The 16366-nt window shown below is 48.0% G+C and overlaps 1 protein-coding gene and 1 long non-coding RNA gene across 13 annotated transcripts; one reads left to right on the plus strand and one right to left on the minus strand.

The window, feature by feature from the left end:
- Positions 1-333: 333 nt before the first annotated feature.
- Positions 334-6369, minus strand: LOC122382339. 6 transcript variants are annotated; one of them, XR_006256666.1, is made up of 4 exons: positions 6034-6361; positions 3042-3296; positions 1599-1841; positions 334-1186 (listed from the first exon to the last, which is right to left on the minus strand). It is a non-coding gene; the product is annotated as an uncharacterized LOC122382339 (long non-coding RNA). The 6 variants fall into 6 exon arrangements; XR_006256670.1 differs by lacking the exon at positions 6034-6361 and adding an exon at positions 5761-5781 and having other exon boundaries at positions 2155-3296; XR_006256669.1 differs by lacking the exon at positions 6034-6361 and adding an exon at positions 4265-4949 and having other exon boundaries at positions 2155-3296.
- LOC122382337 (39S ribosomal protein L48, mitochondrial-like) lies at positions 3577-16365 on the plus strand. Of its 7 annotated transcripts, none has more exons than XM_043367536.1 (5): positions 3577-3593; positions 11830-11972; positions 12229-12362; positions 15333-15435; positions 15899-16365. In XM_043367536.1, exons 2-5 carry the CDS (start codon positions 11832-11834, stop codon positions 16154-16156), a joined length of 636 nt encoding a protein of 211 aa, XP_043223471.1. In that variant the 5' UTR covers positions 3577-3593; positions 11830-11831; the 3' UTR covers positions 16157-16365. The 7 variants fall into 7 exon arrangements, with proteins under 7 accessions (XP_043223471.1, XP_043223473.1, XP_043223470.1 ...); XM_043367538.1 differs by lacking the exon at positions 3577-3593 and adding an exon at positions 6139-6296; XM_043367535.1 differs by lacking the exon at positions 3577-3593 and adding an exon at positions 10632-10652.
- Position 16366: the final 1 nt, after the last annotated feature.

A 16366-nucleotide genomic window follows, 5' to 3' on the forward strand; every position in this document is an offset into this window, starting at 1 on the left:
CTCGGGGAGGGGAGGGAGGAGCAACAACCGTCAACAGTCTGAACTCTGATGAGCCAATGGAGTCTGTGAGCCGCGCCAATCAGCGCTGTTCCGCGAGTAGACGGGAGCTCTATTTTCGCTGGTCCGTCAGTCACCAGCATCGTTCCGTGCTCTCGATGGTAGCTATTCGGCCGTGTTTTCGTGTGTAGGTCAGCAAAAACAGTGAGAGAGATTCTCGGATCGCGCCAGTCGGTCGCAAGGGTATCTATTGTCTATGTACTTTCCAGTATCGCAAACGTTATTGTTAGGACCCGAGGGTAATCAGCAGTCGACGCATTTGTTGTAATAATAAAGTTGAAAATATAGCGAGGTATATTCACTTAAATTCACATACCACCTTTGATTTTTTGGCACGCGCGGACTACTTGCCCCCGCAGCTACAGCACACAGCCGATCTCCATGTTTCTGTTTCAGAGCTGCAGTGGACACGGCAAAAATACACTTATGTTCTGACAACTTAATCCAAAAGTACACAGATTTCACGACGAACTACCACATTCATATAATTTTCTTGCTCACAGGTGCTCAGCAATAAGCGCGCGACTGATTGCAGCTAGTGCACTCACGATTATTAATTCGCGCTCGCCAAACCTGCCATTAACATCCACCACCAATACCATCAACATCTGTCCAATTAAGTACCTATTACCATATCGAGCCAGAATGAGACCACGACATATTATCGTTCTATTACATAGCACAAATTCCGGGGTGGGTGGGGTGGGGGTGGGGGATCCTCCAATCACAACCAACATCGTTTTGGGACGGGGAGTCGAAGCCGGGGCTCGTATCGACGTATCCTTCACATATCTGGGCATCTCACTCCTTTCGACACTTAATCAACCCTGGCACACCATCCACCGAGCCAGGTCGGCTCCGACCATCTTGAGTTCCATACTGAAATCTGATAACTGACCGTCATTTGTTCCTATCAGTCAGCGGGCACTATGCCTTAGCACAGCAAGTGCACTGTGCAGCCTTCTTTGGACACCGCCTCGGAGCAGGGCGCTGGTCCTGGGTGCCCGGCGCCCTTTGTTCGTGTACGGCTAGCAGCATTTTCGGGGTCGGATGGTTTCCGCAGTGGCGGCGCTGGTCACCGTGGAGCCGTCGGACGACACCGTCAGATGGAGCGCCCGCAACTGGTGACCTGTGACACAGCGACACGTCAGGTCTCACGTCAGGTCTCACGACGACCGTCACGTTTCAGTCGCGACGGCCGTTATATTAACAATCACGGCGGCCGTCACATACCAGGCACAGTGACCGTTACACACGATCCAAGGCGACCGTCAATTAGCAGTCACGGCGACATCACAGGTTGCGACGGTCCTCAAATTTCCGCCACGGCGACGATAACTCATAGCTCATAGCGTTTCCTGTCGCACACTTAGCCATAGCCCATAATTGCAATACATTAGCCTGTTTATACGTTTCTCACTCAAAAGTCGAGGCCCGAGTCTGAGACCCATCATACGTCACGACCCCTGCAACGGCATCTGCATTAGCAGACATCCCGTCCCGGCAACACACAAAGTTCTCTCCACTCTCCAGCCACTCACCTAGGGACTGGGGGGCGAAGTAATCTTGGGGGTGACATAGCCAGGACGTGTCGAGCTACCGTCGGCGGGCGTGCCACGAATGGCCGGCGGACCTCCGTCGGCTGGCGGGCCACCATCAGCCGGAATGCCGTGGTCAGCCGACGGGCCGGCGTCGGTCGGCGAGCCACCATCAGCCGGCGGGCGGACCACTGTTGGCCACTGAGCCAGCGTCCGTCGCCGGGCCTCCGTCCGCTGGCGGACAGTCTGAATAACAAGAAATAGTTGAATTAGTTACTCTAGTGTTCACTGTTCAAGTTCATAAAGTACAAGTATCAGCACACCTAATTCTATTCATATACATCGTATATCTATTTCATTATACATTGCTTTACAACCGTTTTTAGAATAATATTAGTCTTAAACTGTTAGCAAGTGAAAATGCCCTTTGTGTTCAGTTAGGCCTGTTGAGACCATTGCAGAAATGCAGACCATTGTGGAGCTGGAAGGAAGATAGGGAATTAGCTGCTGTGCTCCAGTGGCAGTGCTTCTGGCTACAGGTCAAGACATCCACACTTACAGTAGGGCCTGAGTTGGATCTTGGACCCCTGTCAGTGTGGTCTCCCTCTTGATGTAATTGGCTGAGGAGAATCAAAGTGATGTTAGGAGTTAGGACTGCAACTTATCACAGTTATGAGCAGGGTTTGGGTTAGGTTAGGTTTGGTTAGGTTACAAATTAAAATTAACGGCACTAGTAGAGCAGATGTCAAATAAAGGCGCTTATGCTTACCAAGTAGATAAATAGGCAAAGAGAGCAGGATGCTCATAGGAAGGGTTTCCAACCAAGGAGAGGCACAGCTGTAGGTTTGTAGGTTGTAGGGTTTTAGTTTGTATGCTGACTTGTAGGTTAGATTATGTCAGGTAAGGTTTGGTTTGGTGTTAAAAAGAAGCATCTCTGGAAGCAAGAAGCATATGAGCACTTCTCCTCAGTTGTAAAACCTCTGTGTAACATCTGCTCTACTAATGCCCAAATATCTTGGTCACCAGTGACAAATTCCAATCTCAAATGAGCTGGCCAGTTCACAATTTGTTAAATCATGGTTTGCCTGTCAGTCAGCAAAACAAATATTGTGGTTATGAGCAGTTCTTCGATGGTTGTGGAGGGTTCAAATGTGGACATGTCGGGAATATAGTCTAAATATTGATCATCATTCCTTATATGGTCATCACTCAGCACATTTGGGTGACATCATATTCTTAAATTAGATAAATCTTATTTTAGATTACCTCCCTGCAGTTTGCCCGACTGATACCTATATTGATATGCTGACGGTGACCCCAGCTTTACCAATTACCGTTACCCAGATTTCCAGCTTGACAATGACTGGTACAGAATTGTCAAACTCAATGATGCATTTTGCTAGCCCTTTTGCCAAGAATTGTAGTATGTTTCATTGTCATACTCACGTCTCCCCATCAGCATGACATTGCTTGGCGTACTCCATACAGCCTCGGCAAATGAACCCTTTCAACTGCTTTGTTTTGCAAAAATGCCCAACACGTGCATCATCCATTTGGGCACAGACTTACTTCCTTAAATGGAAATCAAGGCTTCATACAAGCCAGGGGAGGCGAAGTTTGCCATCCTGTGTTGCCGATGATTCGGGCATGAGCACTGTCTTGTCTTGGTCTTCCTGGTGGCATTGTAGCCTCTGAAAATATCTTAAAAAAAAACACCAAGAAAACGTCAATCCAATACTCCACAAAAATCCCCGATGCTCCGCGCTCCACAAAATATATCCACAACTCCAAGACCCACCGAAGTGAGAGAAGCAAATTCAAATTTGAATTGAAATGTGCCTAATAAACAAATATACACAACACACAAAAGTCGAAAACCAGGGATGTTCTCTATCATCACATGGAACGCCGTGGCAGCCAATTGAATGCAAAAACGTGCGTCTGCTAGCGTCAGAACTATATTAGCAGCATTTGCAGTACACGAAACCGTGAGCAGCTGTGGGTGTATAATCGTGGTCAGCAGCTTTTAACATCGAATTTCGTAATGTTCCCCCATTAGTCATGTTTTGAAACTTATAACATCAGATAGAAAATTAAATTCTGTTTCATATAGTACCCTCAATAGATGCCGACTCGGTCTCATTTTTTAGTAATATGCCACTGACTGTTACAGTGTGACCTCAAACAGCAAGGAGGCTGATACATTATAGACCAAAAATATATAACTTATAGCACCGAAACTGCAATAAAACATGCATACTTGGGAAGAAAATAAAATTTTCATTTTGATTAAGAACTTTTGCGAACCCATCACCACCATGTTTACCGAGCATCAATGTTTTTTGTTCGGAGTTGATTGGTACCCAAAATGCCAACTTTCGGATTTGGAAGCAAAATTGACAATGTTCCCCCATTAGATGAGCTTTGATACTTTGACACCTTATAATGTCAGCATTTCTGCATATTTTGGTGAACGTTTCAGACGCCGACTCGGTCTTGTTTTTGAAAACCATTACATCTAGTGAAACAGTGTGACCAAGATCACCAAAGGTGGTTTTACATTCAACATCGATTTATTCTAGTTTTGAGCATGAACAAATGAAATAACACATAAAATCGGAAAGAATATTCAACTTTGATATTGTTCGATCATGATTTACAACCTATACAACTGATTTTATTCGAGAATTTGTGGTAAAACGTTGGCTGGTCAGGTGGGCCCGCCATTTGCTGAGCTTGGTGGTTTCGAAATTGAAAGAAACAGTATTGGCATTTGATAATACTTTTTTACTATTAATTTAAATTTTTAAGGATGAAAATTTGATTTAATCAATAACAAACTCCTACAACCAAAGATATATTATTTTCGAAATGGCGTGGTCGGTCAAAAAATTATCTTCGCAAATACTTTACAGAGTTACGCTAGTCTTGCCCTGTGCAATTTTATTGCCAATTTATATAAAAATAATAAAACACATAAAGATACGTGGCCTAGTTTCTTTTTTTGGACTGAGAAGGCCAGCTGAAAATAGTGGTTAAAATACCTTAGTGTTGTGGCGGCAAACCGGTTTTACCTAGTTCTCTATATACCGTGGTTTTTGTTATGAAGTGAGGGAAGTGAGATGGACAGGCTTTTTGATTTTTTTTCTGGTTTTCTAGGACCGTCTCAATTATTTAACTTGACATACTTTTCTTGCTTTTTTATCCGAGGCTTTTTCAATAATTGATAGATTCCAGCGTGGGAATAAAAGGGCGAGCAGGCCACAGGGGTAAAAGCAAGTCGACTGATAGTGAAATAAAAGGTAGAAGTGTCTGTTCCATTAGAAATTTAATGTGATGTGATGGAACATGGAGCAACAGGATCAGACGCAAGAACCACCAATTAAGCAGAACCAGCAAGCGCCATGCAATCAAAAAGCAGTCATGGTAACGTTTGATTACTGATTAGGTTTCAGAAAACTTGGAAGACGCCAGACGGTGAGCAATCAAGAGATCTTACAAGACCAGTAGTTACTTGAAAACGAGAGCCGCCAGGAAAATCAGTAGATTCTTCAATGGCAACACATCTCAACATCAATCTAGCAATTATTTGCACCAGCGAGCGCGCTATCATTGTGTTTTGTGTCTGTATCCCTAACTGCTCAAAAAATATTTGTCAATAAATATTATAAACAAACAAAATAATGCGTCTTTTCTACTGAAAGTAAGTCCTCCAAGTGGCAGGGGATGAATGATAGAAGGTACCTACCTAATCAATTGTCATCTATTCAATCAATTCATAGGCAATTCAGGGGCATCGAACGGCAGCGCCCTTACTGCATGGTACTGCGGATCGTCGATGGGTTTCTTGATGAATCCGACTCTGACTCAGACTTTCAAAAAATCAACTCTGACTTTGATTTCAAATGTCGGCTCTGACGCTCTGACTGACTCCGACTCCACAGCCCCAGCAGGTCTGCGGAGGCAATGGTTTTTTGGTGACTCCGACTCCGACTCTGGCTTTCAAAATCGACTCTGACACTGACTCTGGTCAGAACTGTCGACTCCGACCGACTACAACTCCGACTACGGAACCCTGAAAGATCTGCGGAGGGGATCGAATTTCGGTGACTGACTCAGACTCCAGGCTTTTGAAATCTACTCTGACTCCGACTCGACGACTCACGTCAGAACTGTCAACTCCGACCGACTTCATGACTCCGACTCCGGAGCCCTACTGGCAGCTATCACGCCAGGGAGCTGCAAATCGTATGTTCCGTGGCGGTTTATGGCATTAAAGTCGATAATGCGGCTGAATCGCACTATGAAACACCCTTATTGGCTGCAAGAACCACGAACGTTAGCGCATCACCACTGGAAAACGTGACAGGTTATCGATTAATTGGCCCTGGATTTGGATAAATAAGATGTTGATCATATTAGCACACATTTACATTACCATCTATCTCAAGGTTGCCCTTCAGGCGGCTCTAAACTATGGCAATTTCCCTATCTTCAACATGTAAATGCCCTCGGGCGTCCTCGTGGTGACGTAGGCATGGGAGTGCCAGGTTGGTAGGAACTAGACTTCGACGCCCCCTGGTGTAGGCTGTAGCCCACGGCCAGGCCAGCAATACCTATCGGCGGCCTCTGCTCGAAATTCAGCCGGAGAGAGCGTATTGAACTAGTGTACATAGATACTCGATCAGCAGAAGTGCGATAGTAAGTACGGGTCAAAGTTAGGGCCTGTTCCAGCGCCTCCAGTAGAAATTCTTGACTGGAGGCTCTACCAGAGGTTTCACTGGAGGCGCTGGAACGCAATCTGGAGATTTCTGGAGATTGGCGTCATAGATACCAAAAGAATGACGATTGTTCTCTCTTGAAACGCAAAATGTTTTCAATTTTAGTAAAAAAGATTAACAAAATTATAGCAATGTAATTTTCTTTACATTCAAGTTGTAAAATGATCAGTCAAAAGTTATTTGTTTACATTCGTGATTGTCATATGTGCGCCATAATTGTAGACCAGAGCCTCCAGAGAAATTTGGACCTCTCAACTCTCTGGAGGTTACTGGAGGTTTCTGGAGCTTTGGCGAGAGCTTTCTGGAGCTTTCTGGAGGCGCTGGAACGCTCTCTGGAGGACTCTAGAGCTTTCTGGAGGTTTCTGGAGGTTTCTGGAGGCGCTGGAACAGGCCCTTAGAGTCTTCAAAGAAGCTGAAAGAAGCAATGGCGTCTACAAAGAAGCAATGGCGCCCATAGTGCTGAAGGTGTCACACCATAGATATAAAAGACTTTATATCTATGTGTCACACTCACAACAGTGGAAGAAAATCCTCAGAAAATAAGACATTTGCGATGAATATTGGAAATATTGAAAGACAATATTGTAAAAATGTTTTTAGAACTCTGTTGATGGTATTTCAACTCGATTGGTACCACTTTATTCGCCATGGCGTCTTTTATTTTCATGGCCATCACTACATCCCCCAATTACGGAACGGCTGTGCGTGCGGCCCGGGTGTTCCGTTATTACGGAAGGCGCCCAGCCGGTGGCCGCGCTGACAACGCTACGCAACGTTCTTTCTTTATTTGAAATGCGCCACTCCTGGATTATAGGTGTCACAATGTGCACCAAGTTTCCCAAGTGGGCGGTGTTACCCAAGTGTCTGCATTCTTCTGAAAAAAATCCTTCAATATGGCAGCACGACAAAAATTTCGCTCGAGCAGGAGCACGTAATGCTTGGATGAGTCCTAATTATGGCAAAAAAATCAGGGCCTCCTCTAACCCGCGCCTTAGGGCCTTGCCCGCGCCCAGATGGGGTCTGCCGAGCAACGCGGTCTGATGGGGGGGGGGCATTTTGGCCCCCCTCCCTCAGATCTCGAGAACCACGCAACATAGCGACAAGCGGTAAACGGTGTTGGATAGCCCCAACGGGGAACTGCCTTGTGACCAAATTTCATTGACCTCGGTCAAACCGATGACGTCACAGGTCAGGTCAAAGGTCGAATTTTCACCGTTTACAGGCATTTCAAGAAATGCGTTGTAAAATCGTGTAAAATGCATTTCATTGAAAATCATCGATGGGGAAATGTTCTTCAAACACATATTTTGCTATTTGAGGTCACTGATACCAGGTCAGGTCACAGAGGTCAGGTCACTGGGGGGGGGGGGGGTGGGGTCACAATATGAAAGTGTCGTGTGATACATGTTTTATGGTTCATTTTACATGACAAATGCGATTATGTGGGTCAGACAGACTTTAGGGCCAGCTTAGGTCACGTTTTGGTCAAGGTCAGGTCAAGGTCAGGTCAAATTAGGCGAAATTTCAAAGTTGATATTTTTGCATAAAATGGGTATAGATTCGATGCAGCTCGTCACGGGGAGTTCAATGTTGGTCTCTGTTTTGCGCTACGAGGTCTAGAATTGCTAAAAATTGAGTTCGAAAATTTGACGTCATCAATTTATAACAGTTTTTCCGCTATAACTTGGCCAAAAAAAGAGGTATCGATCTAAAATTCGGTATGTATATGGAAGAGCGTAGGGACTATCACATATATTCCGTTTTTTTCGAAATTCGAATTTTTCTTTTTAGAATTTTTTTGAGTTTTTCTAAAAAAATCAATTTTTTGATTTTTGGGGGTCAAAATCCCAAAATTTCGAAAATCCGAGATAGCAGTGTTGTAGCGCCGTCTTTTCTCTACACAACCACATAAAGAACTTTAAAATTGCTTGTTAACTGTAGAATTGGTGAGCGTTTCAAGATGTCATGTTTTTTGCTCATTTTTACTCGAACATGACCTCAGTTTGACCTCAATAACTCCTGACCTGAGGTGACCTGTGACTTGAAATTTTGTGTGAAGGTGTCAAATTGATGCCCGGTAAGGTACCCAAAATTTGGCGGCGCTGCGCGCCGCTGTTTTCTCGCTATTTAAGAAAAACCACAGGGGGGGGCCAAAATGGCCCCCCATCAGGGCGCGGGCTTAGCCCGCGCCATACCAATCACGACAATTGCCCACCCAGTGGCGTCGATTTGCCCATTCAGAAGCAAAGCAAAAATAAAGGTCGACCGGACGTCCGGTACTACCTTTCCGGTTTCAACCCTCGCCCGCACAGGCCATTTTGAGTCCTTCGACGGCACAAGGGGGGGGGGGGGGCGGTAGTACGACCCCCCCTCGCGTTTGGCCCCTGATAGAGCTAGAGCTTCGCGAAAAAAAAAACGAGCGTGCTGCCCGTCACGAGAGAAAGCCAATGATACCCAATTTTAAGATCCTAGGTCATCGGTTGACCTTCCAGGTCAGGTCAATGACACAAAAATCGGGAATATCGGGACCTGTTAGAAAGTCGTAAAGCGTGGCTGCTAAGGGGTTTTCCGGGGTGCTGATCACGAATATCGTGTTAGTTTTGATCGCAGATGATGTCGTTAAGCGTTTAGACCAGGTCAGGTCAGGTCAGGTCAGGTCAGGTCAGGTCAGGTCAGGTCAACCGGTAGGGGTCGTGACGGGTATTCGTAGTACCTGTTATCCGCCTCTGACAGCTTCGTAACATGTTACGAAGGCACCAAAACTACTTCGTAAATGTTCAAATGGTTGCTAAATTCGAATTCAGCTCCAAAAACTAGCCTAGAAACATGCAAAACTCGAAAAAGTGAACCGAGGTCACCAAAGGTCAATGACCTGACCTGACCTTCCGGTGACCTTGACACCCACCCTAATGCATGGGAGCAACATCATATCCCATGTTTGAACGTTTGAAACCACGAAAAGACTGCAAACGCGCGGCTAATGCGAGGCGACATACGAGTACGCCGAATCGCGATCCCGGCCAAACATGGTGCGGCGGTGCCATGGTGCTAGGCCGCCGGTGCATCTGAAAGAACTGTGGTGCCCCTGACAAGCCTGAAGTTCCAACGACAGGCCCGTGGTGCCCCTGACAGGCCCATGATGCCCTTGCGAGGTCGGTGGTGTCCCTGCTGGGTCGGTGGTGCCTCTGCTAGGCCGCTAGTGCCCCTGACCCCTGACAGGACTGTGGTGCTCCTGACAAGTCTGGAGTGTCCCCGATAGGCACGTGGTGCCACTAACAGGCCCAAGGTGTCCCTGCGAGGCCGGTGGTGCCCCTGCCAGGCATGTGGTGTCCCTGCTATGCCTCTGGTGCCCCTGACAGGCCTGTAGTGCCCCTGAAAGGACTGTGGTGTCCCTTGGCCCTGACAAGCCTGAGGTGCCCCCGACAGGCCCGTAGTGTCGCTGACAGGTCCGTGGTGCCCTTGCTAGGCCTGTGGTGCCTCTGTAGGCCTGTTGTGCTCCTGGCGGGCCTGTGGTGGCACCCCTGACAGGCCCACGGTGGTGCCCCTGCGAGGCCGGTGGGGCCCCTGGCAGGTCTGTGGTGCCCCTGGCAGACCTATGGTGCTCTTGCTAGGCCGATGGTGCTCCTGACAGGCCTGTGGTGCCCCTGACAGTCCCAAGGTGCCCCTGCGAGGTCGGTGAGGTCGGTGAAGCCCCTGGAAGATCTGTGGTGCCCCTGGGCCCTGGCAGACCTATGGTGCTCTTGCTAGGTCGATGGTGCTCCCAACAGGCCTGTGGTGCCCCTGACAGGCCGGTGGTGCCCCCAGCCCCTGGCAGGCCTGTGGTGTCCCCGGGCCCCAATGGAGCGGGGGGAGGGTCATGACCCATATGACCCACCCTTGGATCCACCACTGGTCATTACTTGCAGGCTGACTTTGACATCCATTGCAAAACAAGTCGTTTTTTTTTTGTCACCCTGTTCCTTTATGCCCATTTTATAGTGGGCAAATCTCGACGACTGGGGAGGGGGGCAATTCTGTTGCGTGCGGGGCATTTGCCCCCACGATCCTGCCTGATTCGAATGGTGTTTAGTGCGTTCCGAATTCCGATCGGATCGGTGATTCCCGAGTTGTAGAATGACCTCAAGGGTGGCGGTTGAATAGTGCTGTCCGTTCTGTCCCATAAAAAATGCCTAAAAATAACTTCAATATGGAAGCATTTATTTGAAGACAAATACAGCGTAAGATTTTCATTTACGACGCAGTGCCTTCCGTTAGCGCCGGAGCTGTTTTGATTCGGGTGTCGTATTTCAATTTATACAAATACTGTGCCAACTGTGCATAGTCGGTGATTCTTTATGCGGGTGGTTGGACGCTTTAGCCTCGCGATTACGCGCCCTAACCCAACAACAACTTGACAACAACAACATTTATGCGGGTGGGAGCAGGTGGGAGTGTGCGATGTTTGAATTGGTAGACTGGTGTTGGATTAAAATACCATACATTTTAATTCAAATAAGATACCTATCAGTCACGGATACCTCAAGGGAACCTCAACATACCAATACACGGTGCAAAGAAGTGAGTTGATGACCACAGACCACAGAGCATGAGAGGCACTGAAAATCAAAATATTTGCAAAGGCTATATATTGGGGGGGGGGTGCTTCCAGATCTCGAGAACGGTTGGGGCGATTGTGCTCAAATTTGGTACTCGGCTGGGGACCGGTTAGTAGGGTGCCCTGCAAAAGTCAGGTTGGACCCCGTTTGCACGTGCGCACGTGCAGAATGCCGCTTCCAGATCTCAGGAACGGCTGGGCCGATTGCGCTCAAAATTGGCACACTGCTAGCGACTGGTTAGGAGGGTGTTTTGCACAAGCCTCCTTGGAAGTACTCTCTAGCCCTTTCGCACGTGCAGGGCTCACCATCTCGCTTGCTCGTTCTTCGCCCAAAAGGCGTTTTTTGGTGTTTATTTCCCTGAAATGTTGGAAATTTCCATTCCAACCCAACCTAACCAAGCTAACCTAACCTTATTGTCATGTATGTCTGTCAGTCTTTGTATCTGTTAGTGCATCTGTCTGTATGCCTGACTTTCTATACGTGTCTGTGTTTTCGTTTCATTTCGTTTCGTTTATTTAGGGCTTGTCCACAAGTGGCTATTACGGCCCAGTCAATACATGATACACACACCCAGACACACACACATACAATATACACGTCAATATAAAGCAACACCCGCAAAAGCATGCATAAAATATCTAAAATCAGTCATGTCACTTGTCAGTCACTATGTAAAGTGCTGCACCAGCTGTGTCTATATGACCGTGTCTCTGTCTGTGCCTGTATGTCTGAGTGTCTACTCTGTCTGTCTCTGTGCAGAAATGTGGCGAAAGGCTAGTGTTCTCGTGTCCAGCTGTTTGTATGTATATGTCTGACTGTGTGTACATCTGACTGTCTAGTCTGTCTGTCTCTGTGCAGAAATGTTGCGGAGGACCGCGCTCCTCGTGTCCAGCCGCGCCGCTGGCCAGATGGTGCGGCTGTCCACGTCGGCCGGCCGGCCGCGCCGTGCGCCACGACTCGTGAAGGTCACTAATCAGAAGCTGGAGCCGCAGTACCTGACGGTCAGTGTGTCGATTTTGGGCAAACGGCTGATGGTCAGTGTGGTGATGTCGGGGCGGGCGGCAGAGTTGGAGTAGTGTTTGAAATATGAAGGTGCATCTTCGATGTGGGAAATTGCATACACCCACACGAGTTATTTGATATTGGGTCTCTTAAAACCTGACAATAACTTATGGGTTAGGAAAAGTTCTTGGTTGTTGGTATTGAAGATTGAAAGAAAGGTCGGCTCGTGCGATGACCTTCATCCTCTGGTCGCAGCCCTCCGAGCCGATGGTGCCTGTGTACGACTTGCTGAACATCCGACTCCAGGCGTACGACTTTGCCGTGCTGGAACACTACGCCAAGTGGGTGCACCGCATGTTGCGGGCCGTTGACGTCGACGTCGAGGACTGGTGAGTTGATGACGGACAGAGGATGGAAACTGGACGGGTTTATCATTCGCCCTGAAAAGTGGGCGGGCGATGAAAGAGGGGATGGTGGATAGTGGATAATAAACGGTGGACGGGGATCGGATAGTGGATAATAGATGGTGGGCGATGGTCTGATAGTGGGTCGTGAACGGTGGTTTGCGGACGAGGCCTTATGCCTCAGTATTACTTTCCTTTACCGTCTTTCCTTCCCCTCGCAATGTTCCTGTGTTCTTCATCGTATGTTCGTGTTCTTCGTTGCGTTGTGTTTTTCACCGTTGTTCTCCTTTGTGTTATGTTTTTCGCCGTGTTCCCGTGCTCCCTGTGTGCTCTCATGTTTTCTCGTTACAATGCCTGTTTTCTAATATAATCCGGCGCCATATTCTCTGCAACGTTCGCCGTATTCAGCTGTGCTACCTATGTGTTTCCTCTACGTTTCAATGTTCTTATCTGTTACACCATGTTCCCTGTGATGTCCCTTGTTCCTGCCATTTCCCTGTGAGGCATCTCCGCCGTGTTTCGGTGATCCTTGCTGTGCTCCATCGTTTTTTTTTGTGCCCCACTGTTCTGCGCTCTGCCACTTGTTATCCGCATTTCGTTCGATTTTTCATATGTACCTATTTCTTTCCCCGTGACCCGTGTTCCCCGCTTTCCCCTTGTGCTATCGGTCACACCCAGCTCCAAACGTCCTCACAATTCGCCTCGTGACACCTCGCTAGGTGGCAGCACCGTAGAACCGTATAGATAGGATAGCGAATGTGGCGCACGAGTTACGAAAACCGGTAAACGTGTATTTCTGTATCAGCTTCAGTGGAAATTGGGGTTGGGGGAATCTGATTATTATCGATTTTGATCCCTTTTATGTAACGTTTTGGGTTTTTGACCTTTGGAGTAAATTACCCTGCTATCGCTAGTGAATATCATACAGCATTTGGCTGCAGAAATCGCTATGACCTTTGACTTTTAATCTCAGTCTGAAGCAGCTTACAAAGACGCATGGCAATTCGTTAAATGATCTTGTTTCCATTATTAGAATGGATATATTTCAGGCAATAAGGTGCATATGCAATCTTTCATGTTGTAGCAATAGCATGGTATGACAATGACATGACCACACAAGTACAAAAGACAGGACTCAGACTACAACCAGGTACTAGTGGCATTTGACCGAAATCGGAAGTCAGAAGTGATGGCTGCCAACCCGATTCCACTGCTAACAGCAGCTGTTCCACTATGCTAGGGTTTCTGAGGCAGCTTCCAGCAGCAGGCTGCAGCCCTGGAAGGAAGGAACTGAGGAGTCTTGCTGCCAACCCTCAAAACCCACTTGCTGCTGAGATGGCTGTTTGTTTCAAGGAGGTAGCTGAAGAGATTAGACCTACAATTAAGTCTGTTGCTGCCTGCTGGCATGTGTGGTGCAGCACAATATGCTACATGTGTTCTGCACATGTGTCCAGCAGAGCACAGAACATATTTAGCTCATTGCACCTCACCTCAGTCACCCCCTTACTCAGCATTGAATCGACAAATGGTCTGCTTTGTTAGTTACAACCTCTGCTCAGTGCTTTAGAAGTTGGTGCAGTATTGGTGGCATTAGAGGCATTGTAATCCGAATGATATACGTTCACAGCTGGCCTGAATTTGCACATATATCTCTTTTGTTTCCTGAACTATATCAACATCATATGATCAATGGTGTGAGAATACTACCTGGGAGAGGGAAGCAATCTGATGTCCTCGGGTGTTCATTCATACCTTCCCTTCAACAAGCCTGGGGTACCCTTAAAGTTATTTTCATTGCCAGGGCCATTTATCTTTCACATATGTAACTGATAACTGAATAGAAGAATGTAAAAGTCACAAATTTTTGGTGCCACTGGTCATAAGGCTCCACCCTCCGAAGCCTTATGAATCTGAAGTGATAACTCAGAACTGAGTTTGAATTACACAGATAACATATCCAACCCCCCCCCCCCTATCATTGGGAGCAGAATCAGCCCCTTCTGAACCGAATACATCCCTCATTCCCTGCTCAGTGCTCAGGCTAGTAGCTACTGCCTTTTGGCCCTGACATGCAGATATCATTAGCAAAAAGCAATGTGAAATGAACATGTCCCTTCGCCTTCCGGGGCGCCGTTCGAGCAGCTGGTGTTGTAAGTCTGTTCCATTCCATCCCACTGGTCAACAGGTCATTTGAAAGGTTGAGCGAACCCGCACTGAACTCACCGTTGGCCCTCACCAATCCCTGATCATTCTACATCGGCACCCGAGCGTCCACGCTGGTTTCTGAAGGCTGCAATCTACAGGTCTTTGAGGGCTCCACGGTGGCGTTTTGGGGCCCATCGCAGATTTAAGTTCCGACGGTAGTCAATGAGGACCTTATGCAGGTTTCCGAGAACTCCATGCCTATTTCTGAGGGCCCCACGTCGGCCTGTGACGGGCTATAAAAGGTGAATGTCTTATGCCGGCATATGAATGCTCTCAAGATCTCAGGGCGGTTCCAAAGCATCGGGCGGTACCTACCTACGTAGAAAACCGTTACGGCGAGGGTTCAGACAATGTGCCCGGAACCTTGCTCTTTCGGCGGATTGCAATATCCTTATCGGCCGCCCTTACCGCCCTAACATTGGTTGTAATCACCAATACTGCTTACGAAGTGCCACGGGACGCTTTGTTCAGGGCCCTTTTGACTGTGAAAGGATGTATGATGGGCTATGAGAATCATTATTCGTGATCTATGAGGAATTTGTCGTCGAATTATGTGCATTGCATTCCAATTTTGAAAGAAAAAGTATTCGAAATCCGAGGTCTCGTGAGATTAGACCGGCCGGTCTGCCTGCGGAGCGGCCGCCGGATCCTACCTATAGTAGTTCAGGAAACGGCCACCAGATGTCAGCCACTTCTGAGTCACGAGGCGAATATGCTCTGCTCCGTGACTTACTCTGCTTTTGGTGACAGCTGGGCGACTCCCCACACGAGTGCCCGCGTCACCCGGCTGAAACCAAACACGGCCATTGTGGAGACCTCCTACGATCTGAATCTCTACGAGAGGAACGTCCAGGTAAGTCGGCCGCCGAACCTAGTGTGACTGATGTATTTGTTGGCTGTCGTAGGAGTGTCATTAGAAGTGGCACAGAATCTTTCAAATGTGGGACGCCTCGGCACTAAATTTGAGGCAGGAAAAGAGAAATAGAGCAACAATAGGAATGAATAGGGTAACTTGTTGGAATTGCTGCGCTGGCTGTTGTGACTTGTAGTACGTAGATTATTATTTCCCATTGGGAGTTACGGTACCTACTGCGAGTACAGTGGCACTACGCAGACGCACGTCCTGCGCGTCTAGCGTATTGCACGCGGATGCTACCAGAAACATTCGAAAAATCTACACCAAGGCTGCTCACTGTGTGCTTCCGCGTCGAGTGCTCGTATTGAACAGTCATACACTGTCCTGGTGACTCGGCAGATCTCGATCCCGCCATCCGCGGCAACAGCTCACCCCTCCCCCTTCCCTCCTGTATCGGCAGTTGCGTGACCTGCCTACAACCATGGCGCCAGTGGTGATCGACCTGCTGCAGCACAGCACACCGCCGGGCGTCCAGGCGTGCCTGCAGCGCCACAAGAGCGAGTACGACGAGGTGCGCTATGTGCCCGACCTGCAGCTCAAGGAGCTGAAACAGCAGCTGGCAGAGGTCGGCATGGACCCCGACAAGCGGAAGAGGAGGGCGGCCCAGGAGGCGGCCGCAGCTGCCGCAGCGGCAGCAGCAGCGCCAGAGAAGAGCTAGTAGTGCGCGGGGAGAGGGGGGGGGGAGGTGGAGTGCGCGGCAGCGAGTGATGAGGTGTGTCGTTTTGTTGTGCTGATTTTGAAGGTGACTGAGGACCGTCTAAGGTGATAATTATGAAGAGTTCTGCAAGTGGGAGTGAAAAATCGTTGTGGTGCTGCCAGATGCTCGTAAATGTAGTTTTGAATATACGAATGCGTGGATTGAAAGGAT

Source organism: Amphibalanus amphitrite, unplaced genomic scaffold (assembly GCF_019059575.1).
Source record: "Amphibalanus amphitrite isolate SeventyFive unplaced genomic scaffold, NRLGWU_Aamphi_draft 000138F_arrow, whole genome shotgun sequence".
Taxonomy (NCBI): Eukaryota; Metazoa; Arthropoda; class Thecostraca; order Balanomorpha; family Balanidae; genus Amphibalanus; species Amphibalanus amphitrite.

Bases quoted from the DNA above. Each gene is read 5' to 3' on its own strand.
- LOC122382337 (XM_043367532.1), top strand. From the start codon at position 10,814: ATGTTTGAATTGGTAGACTGGTGTTGGATTAAAATACCATACATTTTA. The intron at 11,973-12,228 runs GTCAGTGTGTCG...CTCTGGTCGCAG, and splicing joins TGGAGCCGCAGTACCTGACG to CCCTCCGAGCCGATGGTGCC. The intron at 12,363-15,332 runs GTGAGTTGATGA...TTTTGGTGACAG, and splicing joins GACGTCGACGTCGAGGACTG to CTGGGCGACTCCCCACACGA.